This window comes from Brienomyrus brachyistius, chromosome 10 (assembly GCF_023856365.1).
Source record: "Brienomyrus brachyistius isolate T26 chromosome 10, BBRACH_0.4, whole genome shotgun sequence".
In the NCBI taxonomy this organism is placed as follows: Eukaryota; Metazoa; Chordata; class Actinopteri; order Osteoglossiformes; family Mormyridae; genus Brienomyrus; species Brienomyrus brachyistius.
In genome coordinates, this window is record NC_064542.1 from 14735994 (window position 1) to 14751377 (window position 15384).

General features: G+C 47.0%; 2 protein-coding genes across 3 annotated transcripts in view; one reads left to right on the top strand and one right to left on the bottom strand.

Annotated features, from left to right (window-relative positions):
• The first annotated feature begins 580 nt into the window (after nt 1-580).
• Nucleotides 581-8231, top strand: fgf16 (fibroblast growth factor 16). Of its 2 annotated transcripts, none has more exons than XM_049027369.1 (3): nt 581-1807; nt 4498-4601; nt 7062-8231. In XM_049027369.1, the coding sequence occupies exons 1-3, from the start codon at nt 1537-1539 to the stop codon at nt 7305-7307; spliced, it is 621 nt and encodes a 206-aa protein (XP_048883326.1). In that variant the 5' UTR covers nt 581-1536; the 3' UTR covers nt 7308-8231. The 2 variants fall into 2 exon arrangements, with proteins under 2 accessions (XP_048883326.1, XP_048883327.1); XM_049027370.1 differs by lacking the exon at nt 581-1807 and adding an exon at nt 1825-3689.
• Nucleotides 8232-10982: 2751 nt separating this feature from the next.
• Nucleotides 10983-15384, bottom strand: part of atrx (ATRX chromatin remodeler) — a 39789-nt gene continuing 35387 nt past the window's right edge. The window contains exons 32-35 of the mRNA XM_049027326.1: nt 13004-13120; nt 12747-12842; nt 12504-12632; nt 10983-12395 (exon numbers count right to left, since the gene is read on the bottom strand). Of these exons, the coding sequence (XP_048883283.1) occupies nt 12144-12395; nt 12504-12632; nt 12747-12842; nt 13004-13120 (594 nt within the window). The 3' untranslated portion in view covers nt 10983-12143. The remainder of the gene's footprint in view (nt 12396-12503; nt 12633-12746; nt 12843-13003; nt 13121-15384) is intronic.

The following is a 15384-nucleotide window of genomic DNA, read 5'->3' on the forward strand; positions in this document are numbered from 1 at the left end:
GACGTCAAGGGGGCTCAGAAAAGAGCAAACTATAAGCTATACTGAATCTATTAATCGCCTATCTTCTGAAGGAAGCCACAAATCTGCTATCTAGAAAGCTTTTTTGTTTTCATAAAAGAGACAACGCGCTTAAGCTGGGAAGATCGAAAGTTTTTCTTTCTGGAGTCTGGGAGCAAACCGTCTCTCGCTATTTACTAGGTAACCATAGTATATCCTAAAGGAAATATCATCACATCATCAGCAAACATAATTTGGAAACTTTTTTTCTGACACTGGGCTTAACGTTTTTATTGTTTCTGACGGCGTATGAATTTATTGCGGTGATCAACAAATAACACATGTCAGCAGTCCAATAATACAAGCACAGACGCATAAATAAGCGGTGACATTGGACTCTAGAAATTTTAACGAATTTTTGCAGTTGCTGCTCCTTGCCCCATGGCATCTGGGTATTTTCAATATCGGTCAGCTTTAATGCGGTACGTCATCAACTTCTTATTATCCTTTTTTCCCCCTCCCAATTTCATGTAAGGCTGCCGAAACAGCTGGTTTCGAAGCTATACCACTAGCGCCGAGGGAGAAGGCTGGGAAGCACCTGCTTCTAGCGAGGAGGTGGAGAAACAACTTTCATTTAAACCTCAAAAGGCAGCTTCTCCCGTTACTCGTAAGGCGCGCTTGCACAGCGAGTTACCCCACTATCCGGATGGACAGCTAGACCGGTGTCTCCGTTGCAGGTTAAGGCTACTGGAGGGGTTACTTTCCTCCTTCTTACTGTCAACGAAAAACTGATGGGTGATAGAGCCGTGATGCGATGGTTAGTAACAGGACGACAGACAGGATCAATAATAGGCAACTAAGTGAAAGAAGTGGGTGTCACACGGAGAGAGACAAAGGATTTACCCAGACATGTAGTCAGCCGCGGCTTGGCATCTGGCTGCGCTAAAGTTTTATGCAGTGTGCTTTTTAACATGTTTACAGGAATTCTGTACAGGGGAATTATGCCTTTGGTTGTATGGTTTAGGTAGCAGCCAAAAAAATTCCGCAGCCAAGAGTAGCTATGCTTCATTTGCGGAGTGCAATGTGTAGATTTCGTCTGAAGGCTCACTTCATTGTTCATAACTTAGCAGCAGTGACAGAAATAACAGATATCATAAGAGTAACGGAATCGGCGGCAGCATCAATAACAGAAACGGAGGCGAGAAAGACCCACATTTTTCTTCGGCAAGCAAACTTATGTGCGTAAAGTGGAGATGCCAGCCAGGCGTGGCTTGTATTTGAATATCCAATATGTGAATGCTCGGGGAGTATGTATATAAACGCCGCTTTCCAGCTGATAAACAGACATTTGCACGCTGATGAATAGAAAAGGATGGTTTATGAAAGGTCTGTCAAGCTTTCATTCTAAGAAGGGCGAAGCGCAACTTGCCGGATACGTTTCGATCCGCGGCGACTGCATGGGTTTCTTTTACGACGAACTTTAATCTTCTCGTCGACTTTACTTTTAATTGGGCAAACAAATAAGTCCAGCTTTACGCCATGGCAGAAGTCGGCGGCTTCCTTGGGGTGCTCGATCTGGATTTACAAGGGTTTCCAGCGCTCGGGAATATGCCTTTACCGGAATCGCCCGTGGGCTTGAATGAGAGATTGGGACAGATTGAAGGGAGGCTACAGCGCGGCTCCTTGACGGATTTTGGCCACCTGCAAGGCATTTTGCGACGACGGCAGCTGTACTGTCGGACGGGTTTTCACCTGGAGATATTTCCCAATGGGACAGTTCACGGGACCAGACAAGATCACAGTCGATTCGGTGAGGAAGCAGGATTCACCTGATCTTTACCATATGATGACCTGGTAGATTATAATTAATATAATTTTGATAGCCTCCATGCTTTCCATCCAAAATTACAGTTTTGCTATCAACTTCAACGTCATGGATTTAAAACCGCATTTGGGATTGTTCGGTATGCACCGAACATGCCGGTAGTTTGCGTCTGATCATCCCACGTACTATTTTCTCCCAGATTAAATCCCCAGACAGCTAAACTGGCAAGAAATGCAGGTCTTTCCCATAGTATATAATTTATTACAAGAGCGCCGTGCCACGTTTGTAATGCATGTATCTAAAGGACTAAACAGAACCTGGCTCACATAAAATAGAAATGATTTTGTTGATACAGTTAGACTATAGACTGCGAATGATAAACAGATGAGATCCGGACTCAGATATGTCCATTTTCGTTTTTTGGAACTGCAGTCATCCTGCAGGTGCAGGTTTGCTTAGAAGAGCGAAATACCTCCTTAATTAAAGCATAATCATTGCGGAATTTCGGGAAGGTTACTGCCTGCCTCTCCTTCCAAAACAAACAAGTCAGCTGGATTAGGTGGTCCATGCTTTTTTTGTCATCACAAAAGACTATTTGCGACTGCTTTGTCAGTTACAGTACCCCGAGGCGTGCATGGGCAACGTGTCTTTAATTAAGGCGCAATGTAAAACACGCTCTTCCAGCGGCGAGGCGTTTGAACGGTTCATGGCTTCAAGATCACAGCTGCAAACCGCGACTGATCGAAGAAGCAGCGTCGGAAAACACCGTTCCTCTGTTTGTCTTATTTTTAAGTGAACACCCGGGTTTTTGAAGTGATGGTAGGCTATGTCTTCATCTATAATAGAAGGGCCAGGTTCTCATCAAGAGTCGTACTTTTTCTGGACTCTACTGTTCACTATGGTCACGCACTAGACATATGTAGCCTATATTGATTCACGAAATAGGATGAAATGTAGATAACGTGGTGAAAAAAATCCGATAAAAAGCATAGTTTAATTTTAAAAACAAAACTGCATTACCACTATTAGTACAACCATTGTCTCGCTGTTCTTTTCATTCGGTATTTCTGTGATGACAACAGTTTAAGTGACGGCGTGGATTCCTAGTACAAATAGGTTAAAGCCAGCAGCAACTTATTAAAATAGTTTCATTCTGCCGTTTTTGTTTTTGAAATTATTAAAACAATGTTCTTAGGCATTTTGGTGCCCCATAAATAGCTTGTCCACTACATGATCAAAGAGATCCCAATGAGTACGTGTTTCCATCTGGCACCACTTTATAGGGTGCAGATCAGCCGTTAAGTACTACAGCTGTCTTGTTTGGGATTATGTGCGGGATCTGCTTGAGTTATCTGTCCCCAGCCTGCATAGTGCAGGAATTGTCTACAGATTGCATATCCGTTTCGCGCCTGTCCACAAACACGCCACTATACCCAGAGAAGATAGGTGATGTAAAGCTCCGTCAGACATCTCAGTAGTGTTAGGGCATCGCGGAAATGGTGGAATTTTACGATACCATTTCAGCATTGCCTGGATAAATCCATTCCAGGACTGTGGAGAAAGACCTCTGCATGGTGCTATCCCATCCCATCTGGGCCACCCTCTCCAACCCATCAATCACAACAATCCAGAATTCACTCTAAAGCTTGAGGTTTTCCATGTCAGACACTACGTACCTCCCACCTTAGGCTAATGCATGCAGCCCTGCCGTGTGTGGATGCTGTGGACATGAGGACACCATCGCCTGCACTTTGCACTCTTAGGCGGCTCCTTGCGAGCACGAGAGGGGTGACTGTGGGAAAACTGCGCTCACCAGATTATCTCATTCTGGACCAGTGGTATCGCAGGATCACTTCCTCCATTTGCAGTGAGTGAGTCATCTCAGTATCTGCCGGCACACAGTGCCGTCGCACGTTCAGGCCACTGAAGGGCCAGTTCCTCTGTTATTTGGACATTGTTCATAGCTTATACAAATAAACCTGTTCACTGTTTGTGGAAAATATCTGCTGGAGCTTAAGCAGTGAGCAGAAAGGCTCTGCTACCAGATTAATTGGGCGTAATGCTACATGGCACAGGGTATGCCCATGGAAACATAAAACAGCCTCGCTTTTAAAAGGATGTAGCGTTCAGATTCGGAATTGTAAACATGCTAGTGGTCACTTATAGCTATGACACTCGAAACACATGGAAAAAATTAATGTCTCTGGAGATTAAACTTTGAAGTCCTACCACACTTACCAAACCCCTTTTCCAGAATTTTTGTTCCGTATCCTGTCCTGTCATATTTGTGATGTGCTGTTTATGACAGACGCCCGACAACTTAACTCGCCGTTGTATTTTGTTCACTCAGATCTTGACATAGAGATTTCAGTACAAATTGCTGTTCATTTTGATTGGGGAACATTTATTGCGATATTAAATGCTTCCAGTGTAAAATATCGTAAAGCTTTTTCCCGAAGTGTTGCGTTAGTCTCTTGTATCATGCTTCAGTGTATCAGACCTACAGCCTAGATCTTATGGTTCTGCTGCACTCCACATGTCGTGCAAAATCTGTCTGACCAAATGAAAGAAGTAGGAAGGCCTGGAAGATGGGCTGCCCTGGAAATGATTACAGACTTAGGGTCTTTCGAGGCCGGAGTGTATTGGGGAACTGACTATCGATGATTTACCTTCAGGTATCCTTGAGTTCATAAGCCTGGCAGTGGGACTGGTCAGCATCCGAGGGGTGGACGCTGGACTCTACCTGGGCATGAACGAGAGGGGTGAACTCTATGGGTCGGTAAGTCAAACTCCATTCACTCATTGGCACCTACAGCATGGGAGGCCTTTGTACTCACCACTGGCGTGATACCATGGGCTGAGAAGGAACAGCAGTACTGGGACCACAGTGTTATTTTTAAGGACTTGGGCTATGCAACCTCAAATGTCGTTGGTATTATTTGAAGTTTATTGCAGGATCCTTGTAAGGGTAAAAATAGTTGTGTTCAAATTAGGAATTAAACAACTGTTGTCTTGATTGAGGTTGCGGGCTGGTAATCCATTCCCTCCCTCCTGCTCAGTGTCAGTCACAAAACAAACGAGGTATCCATCAAAATGTTGCCTATCAATAAATATGAAATGTTTAGGTTATAACCAGTGTTTGCTTTCCAAACTGTTTCAACACAAGGTAAACTGCTCAGAATGAATCTTAAATCTCAAAACGCCCGTAGTCCCTGAGGTCCCTGTGTTAGGTAGCAAGCTCTTCAGTTTGTTTTTGTTAAAAAATATTTACATATTTCCCCAGTACACACAGGAAACTCACTGGGTGGGGGGGCTTGAACTGTGCCTTCACTAGAATATCATCAGATGCGAGATGCGGGGAAATAGGAACCCAGTGTGCTCAGGCCAGATTAAAAGGACCAGTAACGCGACCTAATCATGGAAGAGACAATGAAACAGAACACGACTGTTTCCTTCCTGCTCATCCGCATCCCTTAGGCTGTCATCTACGTGTCCAGCAGGTCAACGATAGACCAAGAATCTGTTACATCCGACTGCAGTGGACAGATAAAGATAACGACTGGACACAAGTGCACGAAAGGCAACTGAGTAATTGATAACCGAGTCACTGGGTAGCTCATGTCACCTATCCTCACGACTAAGAAGACTGCTGAGATCTGACTCCCAGATTTATATCTGGGTCATTTGTAACGTGATGCGTAACGTACTTGGTTCACCACAAAACTGTGCTGTCCCCGCCTGCAGCCTTCAGAGCCCATTTGCGTTCATGTTCAAGGGGTCATCGTGAATGGACCCCACACTGAAAATAAGCACGATGTTCTAAAAACGGTACCAGAGACGAGATCTTGCCATTCGGTGGTAATGCAGAAGTATTAGCGACATTCAGCAGCCTCCGACCTCTTGTAACAAAGAGGTTTGCATTTCCCGTTTGCAGGCACCTTCGCAGCTGTCTAGAAGTTTGAGAGGAGTACAACTGAGTAGGCTGCCGGCAGTGTGCAACCTGCTGGGGTACAATGTACACTATAGGTCCAGTGGCACCACAGCTTATTCCTGCGGAGGTGTGACTTTGCGGGGCCACGGGGAGGCGGGTTAGGACCGGGCTCTGTGAATGGGTCGGGTGGGGGTAAGTGGGGACCCTGCACCTCCCCTTTCCAATGAGGATAGAAAGGTTAAGCTTAGTCACAGAGTGATACCGCATATCGGTTGAAAGCCGGCAGTAATTGCTTTCCCCTTCGCCTCGGCGTTCCCGCAGATGTCTGGCAGGCGGCACGAGTTCCTTTCCACTGCTGCCTTTTCACCACGCCGGTGCACACTTCAGGCCGTGGAACCGGAACCCCCCGAAACACACACTTGTTCCCTTCGGCCGTCTATGGGCCTGATTGAGGCATATCGTTTGTTCCTGTTGATCTTTTCAGTCCCCCTCCCAAAAAAAAAGGATGGGAATTGTTTCCCGTTGCCCTCGATAGCCCCTTTCTAGGGTCAGCACCGGTTCACTTCCTTTCATCGCTGTGCTTAGATTTACCCCTCTACTGCTGGAATGGACCACAAAGCACGTCTGCCTCAGCGTTGCCTGGTTCTGGGCTGAAAATTGGATTATTTCCGTAACTGTAAAGTATTCCGAACAGATCGGAGGACATTGAAAGGGGTGGAGGTTAAACCACCCATCCCCACCCCCCCACTCCCGAGTGTCGCATGCAGTGTCGTGTCTCAGCTTTGGGTTAACGGTCCACAGATGTCGCGATGGCGAAGACCTTCGGAGTGCATTTCTAACGGGGTAATCAAAGTGGTCCGTGTTTTCATACTGCCTGATGTTCTGTAAACACGTCGCCAATTTATGAGCTGCAGCATGTTAGTGGTTAGGGGAAGTCAGAGCCTTTTCCTCGGTCATATTGATTACATTATACCGAATGGGGGAAAGCTGTAAAAAACCAGGGCAGCTTAGCAATGTGTCATGCAAGCTTTAGCACTGTTGCCTCCTACACAGTCACGTTCAGCACAGAATACTCAAACAGGAATTAATTAATTAGTCTTCCGGAAATACAACATAACTGTGTAATATTTGGTCATGATTTTAGACAATTTAGAGTCAGAGATGAGGCTGATGTTTCTTGAATTGGATTGGAATCATCTAGGGTCACTTAGGAAGGCCATTGAGATGCTCATACTGCAGCCTTCTTCAGCCCAGCTTCTCCCGCCCCCTGTCACTGTCTAACTGGCTCCTCTGTCATCTCTATTGCAGAAGAAGCTGACTGCAGAATGTGTCTTCCGGGAACAATTTGAAGAGAACTGGTACAACACCTATGCATCCACGTTGTACAAGCATGCGGACATCGGCCGCTACTATTACGTGGCTCTGAACAAGGACGGTTCACCCAGGGAGGGGGGCAGGACTAAAAAGCACCAGAAGCTCACCCATTTCCTGCCACGGCCTGTGGAGCTCAAAAAAATCCCCCAGGCTTATAGAGACCTGTTCCAGTACAGGTGATGAGGGACCCTGCTCTGGGAAGAGGGCTTGGGGGAGGGGGAGGCACGGACAAGGGGGACTCAGGATATTCTCCCATTGCTCCTCACCTGGCGGTGTTTATGTTTGTATTCTGGTCCTAACGACACGCACTCACTAGCGGTTCCTGATATAAACATTGCGTGCGGGTGTTCCAGGACGTATCCGCTTCATTTTTTATTTTTTTCTTAAATGCTTCAAGCTACAGAAGGAGAAGGACATGCTTTTAAGTCGCAGACGCCAGCTGAAGCCCCAGTAGCATTAGCAAAGATCTTCTGGCCATGGAACCGTTTTCAGTGCAAACCGAGCTAACAGCTGAAATGGCTGGATCAGCTGTTGGGGAATCTATTTCGGGGGCCGTTCTCTGAGGATGAGGGACCGCACTGGAGAAGGGGCCCGAGAACCCAAGGACGGCTCCTCTCAGTGTCGTATCCCGTCGCCCAGCCCCAGGCTACAGGTGTGCGACTCTCGACTCCCACGTCATGCAGCGGTCAGTGACTCGGATGCCTCCGAGGGCCCAGGTGTGGGCCGGGGTGCAGCCTGCCAGAACCCACTCAGAAGTGCCCTTGGCGTCCCTGACCGCGTCCTTCCGCTTCTCACTAAATCGCAAGCACTGAAATTTCTGTGAAGGTGGACTTCGGGCCTCACCATTAGCTGGCATCGCAAAGCATGAGGGATCTCGCACTTAGCTTCCCGAATGCACTCTGCACAAAAGGTGCACGGCTCCGGTTTGGCCGACAAGGAATCAAAACAGCTTCCTGGTTACCGCAATGCCCCCACAGCTTCATTTACAAGTGCAACGAAATTAGCTCGACCTGAAAGATGAAAGGCAGCCCTCCCTGTTTTCTGAACTGGCGAACGACAATCAACAGTTACTCATGAGCAGTAAAGGGGGGGGGGGGGGGGGGGGGGGGGCTGATGAGCAGCAGTTTACGGGAGGCAGCGAGCAAAAAATTGGATAGTGCGCATGAAAAGACGGGGGGAAAAAAACGGGAGTGCTTAACAAGGAAAACAAAGCGTGAGTTTACCGGGCTTCTTCCCAGGGCCTTGGCCCTGAGTGAGGAATGAGCAATCTGCAGTCCGAGACAGTGGAAGATTGATGAACACTTAACAGCAAGCCCTCAAAATTAAGGATCATCTCTCTGAAGTTCCTGGGGGGTCTGTTCATCACAGTGAGAACTAATAGCAAACATATTATCACTGTGGCTTAAAACTTGGGGGGGGGGAGCAGAATGCTGCTGGAAATAGGCTTCGGACTTTGTTACTCCAATCACAGCCAGAGCTATGGTGTTCTCAGAATGCTTGTTATGTTGGTGTGTGAACTGCAAGAGATTTACAGTGTTCATGCTGTCAGAAACACTATTAAAACCTTAACAATGGCAGTGTAAATATGGATGAGCCTATTTATAAGATGTACAATATATTTATTTTCTACGTACAAATATATATATATATATATATTTATTTATTGCAAAGATTTTATTTTGTAATGAACTTGAGAAGTTAACAATTGTAGGTTCTACTGAAAAACAAAAAACAACAAAAAGAGCAGAATTCACCTGACAATAAAATTGTCCCACTATTTAATCTTCATTTTGAGTGACCGTCTTGCTTGGAAAGATAATAATAAATCCTCCATTACTAATTAAAACCTGCTTTTTGAGAAAACATGAGTGGCTTGTTTGGGTCTGGGCAGCTACACGGTTAGTTGCTGTGAAACACGTGACCGGGACACCTCTCCACCTCCCTAAAGAAAAAGAAGTGAAAAACAAACTTCAGTTTGTGATAAATACCTTAAATTGACATCACACTGAGGCATATTGTACACATTAAGGGCCCTCAGTATTAGCCTCAGTGGTACACGGTTTTCAAATACTGGTCATCACTCTAACCAGTAACAGGTGTAAAGTCACTCCGCAGCAGAAAATAATTTAACTGAATGCAACATTCCCATACTGGGGATCAAAGTCTAACAGAGAAGTCAGTTTCCTCTGCCTTGAATCGGAATTCCAGAGCACCAGTGCTGCAAACTCAAAGTGATCCATCTCTCCCGAGATCTGGACGTTTGCTCATGATGTAAAGAGACTGCTCTTGGCACGCGGCGGCCTGTGAGGCCTCCCCTCCTGCTCCTCCCCCACTTCTCATTGCAGGAGGAATAAATCACGTCTCTGGCGCAGGGGAAGAGGGGGACAGGGGCGGGCAGGCTGGTGGCATAGGCGGCCTGAAATCCTCCAAACCATTGCGTTCCCACCTCTGCCGTAACGCGGAGAGTGAACGAGAAAAACACAAGCGCGGGGACCGGCGACTCCAACTCACTTTGCTTTCCTCGACTTTGTTCTTTCACACTCGACCCGTGCAGCCATTTAAAATTCGCCTCGAATGCGACTTTCCTGATGGGGAACATCAGGGGAAACTGGGAAAAGGGTTCAGAGCTGGGTACGTCAAGTCCTCCCCCGGTACGTGCCAATGAAGTGCATGTGCGGCAGCAGAGACAGTGGACTGCGGCACCTCTCTCCAGCACAGGGAATTTGTGGGGGGGGGGGGGGGGGGGTAAATCTGGGCCCGGGAAAGGAGATGGATCAACATTTCAACATCTGCAATAGTTGTAATGTTTCTGTACTGGCAGATTCTTGTAAGCTGTGAAGGCAAGAAATGGAAAAGCAAGACAGGGCAGAGAAGAAAAAAATTATATTTTATATATAAAGACCTGGCAGCTCGAGAAATGAAAATAATACAGAGAACACAAAAAAAGGTGATGGTGAAGGAGGGGGGGGGGGGGGGTGGATAGATGTGAATGGTGTGAAAACTGAATGGTGTCCAAAGTCGATTCATCTGGGCACGGTGCTCACGGGGCCAACATAAGAGCACCACGGCTCCAGGACCAGGACCGGTTGTGCAGGAGACAGGACGACTGGGTCCACCCCGCTGGCCTGCGGGAGAGGAGAGGACAGGAGCCCGAAACAGAACTGGATCCCCTTCGAGGTGCATGTTGCTTGCTGAAGTCTCAATGCATACACTTTTCAGACTGACGAGAACCTAATGTCGATAAATAAAAAGCTTTTTAGCTACACATGCCACCATAATCATGAGTATTGTCGCCATTAGACTCTGCGCTGCGCAACGACGTTTCTGTCTGCAAAGGACTGCATACAGCATAGCAGTTCTACGAGAGAATAACGGAGCAGAAACATTTCCATTGCCTAGTGACATAGTCGTCGTAACACATTTCTCACATATATGTGCTGATGCTGCTGTAAACAAACCTACTGTACTGCTAGTCCTATAAAAGTATAGCACGTACAATTAGGTACAGTACGTTAATCTTGACAATAACTATTACTGGTTTATATATTTCCTGTACGTTTTATCGTTATTTAAGCTATACCATAGGTGCTATAGCACAGGTGTGTAGTTAGCTATACAGTCTCAGTATTCTGATGTTTCCGTAATGTCAAATCACCTAATGGTGCATCCCAGAATGCATCCCCTTCTTTAAGCGACACATGAAACTTCAAATTAATTTCCAAGTGTTTTACAAAGTATTGTTGAGTACATGAATAGCTCTTTTAAAGGCATGACGGACAAAACCAGTAAAGGTAAAGATCTGGTAGCGCGTGTCTTGCGCACAAGGGCTCGACACACAGAAAGACGCATCAGGAATACGAGAAAAGCACCCTTTTGGTCACTTTATTAAATGTAATATTAAATACTTATCTAGTAAATAGCAGATCAGATTAATGGCAAAACAAGGAGGTGTATTCGCTAACATGAGAACATCCTCGAGGGATTAAAAAGTTCCTCTATATTACTGAAATACACCTTGTGCAATTTGAAGATGACAGTCTCCGATAAGAGAATTTAGTTCCTTGTCATGACATCTATAACGCGTTAGCATCAGAAGCGAGAAATGTGCCGAAGTAGAACACAACACAAGTGGAACGAAAAGAACAAGGGGGGGGGGGGGGGGGGGGAGTGAACTGTACCCACAGTACTATGCTAGGCAACACTTTACTACAAGAACTTGAGGTTACAAAAGTCCAGAGAATCCAGCAAGCAGATTTGAACGACACAGGCATTCCATACCATGATCAGCAACATCTAGCGTAACTGCCTTGAAGCGTAATACAAAACGAAAAGGAAATTTAAAAAAAAGATAGCTGATGCATCTTAAAATTCCTTTAACAAGTTGCGCAGGAACTTGACGTAAGGCCATAACGTTCATTTGAGTATTCCTCTCCGGTGTTGCCTCCCGATTCTCCTAGAGAACCAGGTGTCTTCATAGCTGTCCGTCGCAGAGATGGGTGAGGGAACCTACTTGGGGATAGTGTCTTTGCCTCGAGAGAGCAGGTGCTTCTATATCACAGAAGTGTGTCACAAGTAATACTATGGTCCCACTTACGTGTTAGGCTTTTATATTAGGCTTTCATGTAACATATAAAAACACTTTAAATAATTAACAGCCCTCCTTTAAGGGGGAAAAGGAATCGTGAGGAAAAGAATGATGCAATGCTTAAGAGCATTTGTGGGGAATTTTTTTTTTTTTTTAAATACCTGATAAAATGAAAAAAAAGTTGAACAACATTAAGGATATATATACACACACACACACACACACACACACACACACACACACACACACACACACACACGCGCACACACACGTTTTCATACCCCATCAAATTGTCCTTAGACATTTTGCATACTTCTCTCAGGGTTAAAATTTGTTTTAAATCACACTGTCCAGAAATGTTCAGGGTGGAACCCTTGGCAGAGTAGAGAGAGTGTGCCGACTGGGGGGACTGGGGGGTGGTTTTGAGTCAGCTAGTTGCCCGTGGAGGGGCCGGGGTTTTTGTTCAGCTGGGTGGTGGTAGAGGGCACACTCTGCAGGGCGTGAGACAGCTGGCTGCCCAATTGCTGGTAAAGCCCCAGGAGTTCCATCTGGCTTAGTCCTGCCGGACCCATCATGCCGTTCTGCATGGCCAGCTGGTTCAGGAGGTTGGCGCGGTTCGCCATGGCGATCTGCTGCTCCTGCATCTTCCTGTTGGTGATCACCTTCTGCACGTACATCATCAGCTGCGGGGAGAGATGGGAGTCAGGGGATACGTGGGACGGGCCGGAAGGAAAGGCCCCGGGGCCCAGCTTGAGGCCAGGTGCCTGGAATTGGCCGGCTGGCCGGCTCACCGTCTGCTGCTTGTTCAGCACGTCGCGGTACACGGCCTCCCGTCGTTTCAGCTCCAGCTCCAGGCTCGCCTGATGCCCCAGGGCCATGGACTGCACCTGTGCCTCCGTCAGGCTGTGATTCTCCACGCGCTGTGAAGGCAAGCGTGCACCCGTCACACCTGCGATCGCTCCCTCCCTCCCGTCAGTTCCAGGAAATCCTAAACACAGCCCGGCTCGTCCACGTCTGTCCCACAAGACACTCACCAGCCGCTGCATGATTTCATCCAGGGAGTCCCTAGGCAGGGACTTGAGTGCGTTAGTAGCCTCGATCACCTTCTGCCTCCCCTGGTTAACAAGATCCTGTCACCAGGAAAACAAGCACAGTATTTATATCACGCGCACGGGCAGCGGCGCAGCAGAGTGCCATGCCAGGTCGTCGCTGTTATAAATATCAACGGGCGCTGCTCGCCCCGAGCCCTACAGGCTGCGTGTGATGTGACGACTCGCGGGAAGCTCCAGACCTCCAGCTGCTGGTTGGTCATGGTGGTCAGAGCAGCCACGTTGAAGGGGAAGTAGGAGTTGGGGGCGGTCATGCCCATCTGGTTGTAGGATGGCTGGTTCACCCGCAGAGAGAGACCCTGTGTGTGAGACAGATAGATAGATAGATAGATAGATAGATAGAGAAAGAGAGAGAGAGAGAGAAGTAAGCAGCCTGGTAAGTTTCAGAACATAAAAAAGAAAATGCATTAAGCGGAGTTTTTTTCAAATCACCTTAAACTCACTGAAAAAACGTGGAAAATAATAATCCTGGAATCTCACGTCGGTCTCACCGCCACGCCACAGTTTTCCCCTCCTGAACACACGCTCTGTTACCCAGAGTAAACCTGCACTCCAGGACTGATTCCGACTTACTCATTTGTTTATCTCCTATAAACACAGCCCCCCCCCCGCTAAAGGTCACCATGCCGGCCGTGGGGAGCAGATGCGCTGTGCTCCCTGCCCCCCCCCCCCCCCCCCAGTGGGACACCCCTTGTTCCAGTGAGCCAGACCAGGCTTCGGCAGGTGCGGAACGCAGCTGGGCCTGCGGTCTGGATGCCATTAGACAGAGAGAACAAAGTATCTGTGGTCTGGATGGCGCTGTCCGTGAGCCAGGCGATGGAGTGTCAACCACTTGTCTTACCACACACACACACACACACACACACACACACAGACACACACACAGACACACACACAGACACACACACAGACACACACACACAGACACACACGATTTTGGTAATTTTATCTTTGCGGAGACTCTCCATTAATTTCGTGGAAAACCCAACATGACCTTAACTCTACCAGCCCTAAGCTTACTCATAAGCAACCAAACAAAATATGACACTTATTACATTTTTAGTTTTTTGATTGCAGTCATAGATCTTTGTGGGGACCTAAAGAATGGTCCCCACAATGTCAAAATAACAGGTTTTTATTGCATTGCATTATTATTGCATTTTGTCCCCAAAATGTAGACATAATCCCTCCCACACACACACACGATCCATTGGCAAAATTGCATACAAATAAATAAATAAATAAATAAATAAATAATAAACACAATTCACAATTTTAAAAGAAAAATTCATCCTCCGCAGATTCTGAAGCCCTCAGGGATGAAATATAAGACATGAGGGTCGGATTTCACTCTGAGCCCCAGTGAAAACGACTTTACCCCGATTTTCCATTTCCTGGATTCAAAATACGACATATGCTTGTGAAGCCATTCGCTGAGCAAGTCACAGAAGGGTGGGACAAGTAGTGCTTCGCCCGCCCCGAGGATAATGCAATCACGGCGCCCCCCCCGGCTGGGCTCTGCTGCTCGCCCATATGATTTTTACATGAAGAATTCATCCTCTGCCATCATAACCTAATGGGTCTTTTACCGTCAGGTGTCGTAATATCAGAGATGACGCCAGTAGGTTGTGTACAAATGGCATTAGCGTACGTCTTCATGTCTGTCTCCAGGTCTGGGTCGTACTCACTCCAAAACCGGCATCACCAACTTTGTCCTTCCGACCTTAAGAAGCAAGTTTTCCTGGCTTTGGGGACCATTCAGAAAATGTGACCTAGGATCACAAAGGTCACAGCAGTAGAAAGGATCTCTAGTCAAAAATGGAGGATCGTTCTCATGCAGATTCCATGTTACAGGAAAGCGGGGTGGGGGGTGTGGGGGGGGCGGGGCTAAGATCACACAAGGGCAGGACGAGGGCTTGTGGCTGGACAAATAATAATCATTAAAGTGAGTTACGATGGTGCAGACTATAGGATTACACTGCCACTGAAGGATGCGAGACTTACACCGCACCCCGTAATTCCTTTCCAAAAACTCTATTAATTAACCGATGACATATGTTGGGGGAGAACAGCCAACCCAAGCTGCCCCCACATAATCTGGAGACAATGGGACGGAAGCCAGGCAAGGTTCACTGAGTCACTGAGCTCACGGCCCGCTGATTCCCTCCGAAAGGGGGCTTTAGAGAAAATAGAGAATTAATAAATAAAAATCTCACTTTTAAGCACTGATATACCTGGGGGAGATGATTTCATAAGCTAAAAAGCAGGTTTTTTCCACGACACGAGGACCAAAGATTTCCAAGAAGAGCTTTAGGCGAGGCTGAGAGCCACCTCGTGCCGATCTGTCCACCATGGGGATGGCCCTCGTTTCAGGTGCGGTTCTGAAGAAACAGACGACCACTGACTGGAAAAGTGCGGATTATCTGCCAGATAAGCGTGTGAAGGTTGCCTGGTTCAAGCAGGCCAAATAAGGACTCGCGTTAAGCACTGCATAATCCGATATACATTATGGTTCCTGCCCAGTACCAGATGCCAGCAGTACTATCCGACATTCATGAGGAAG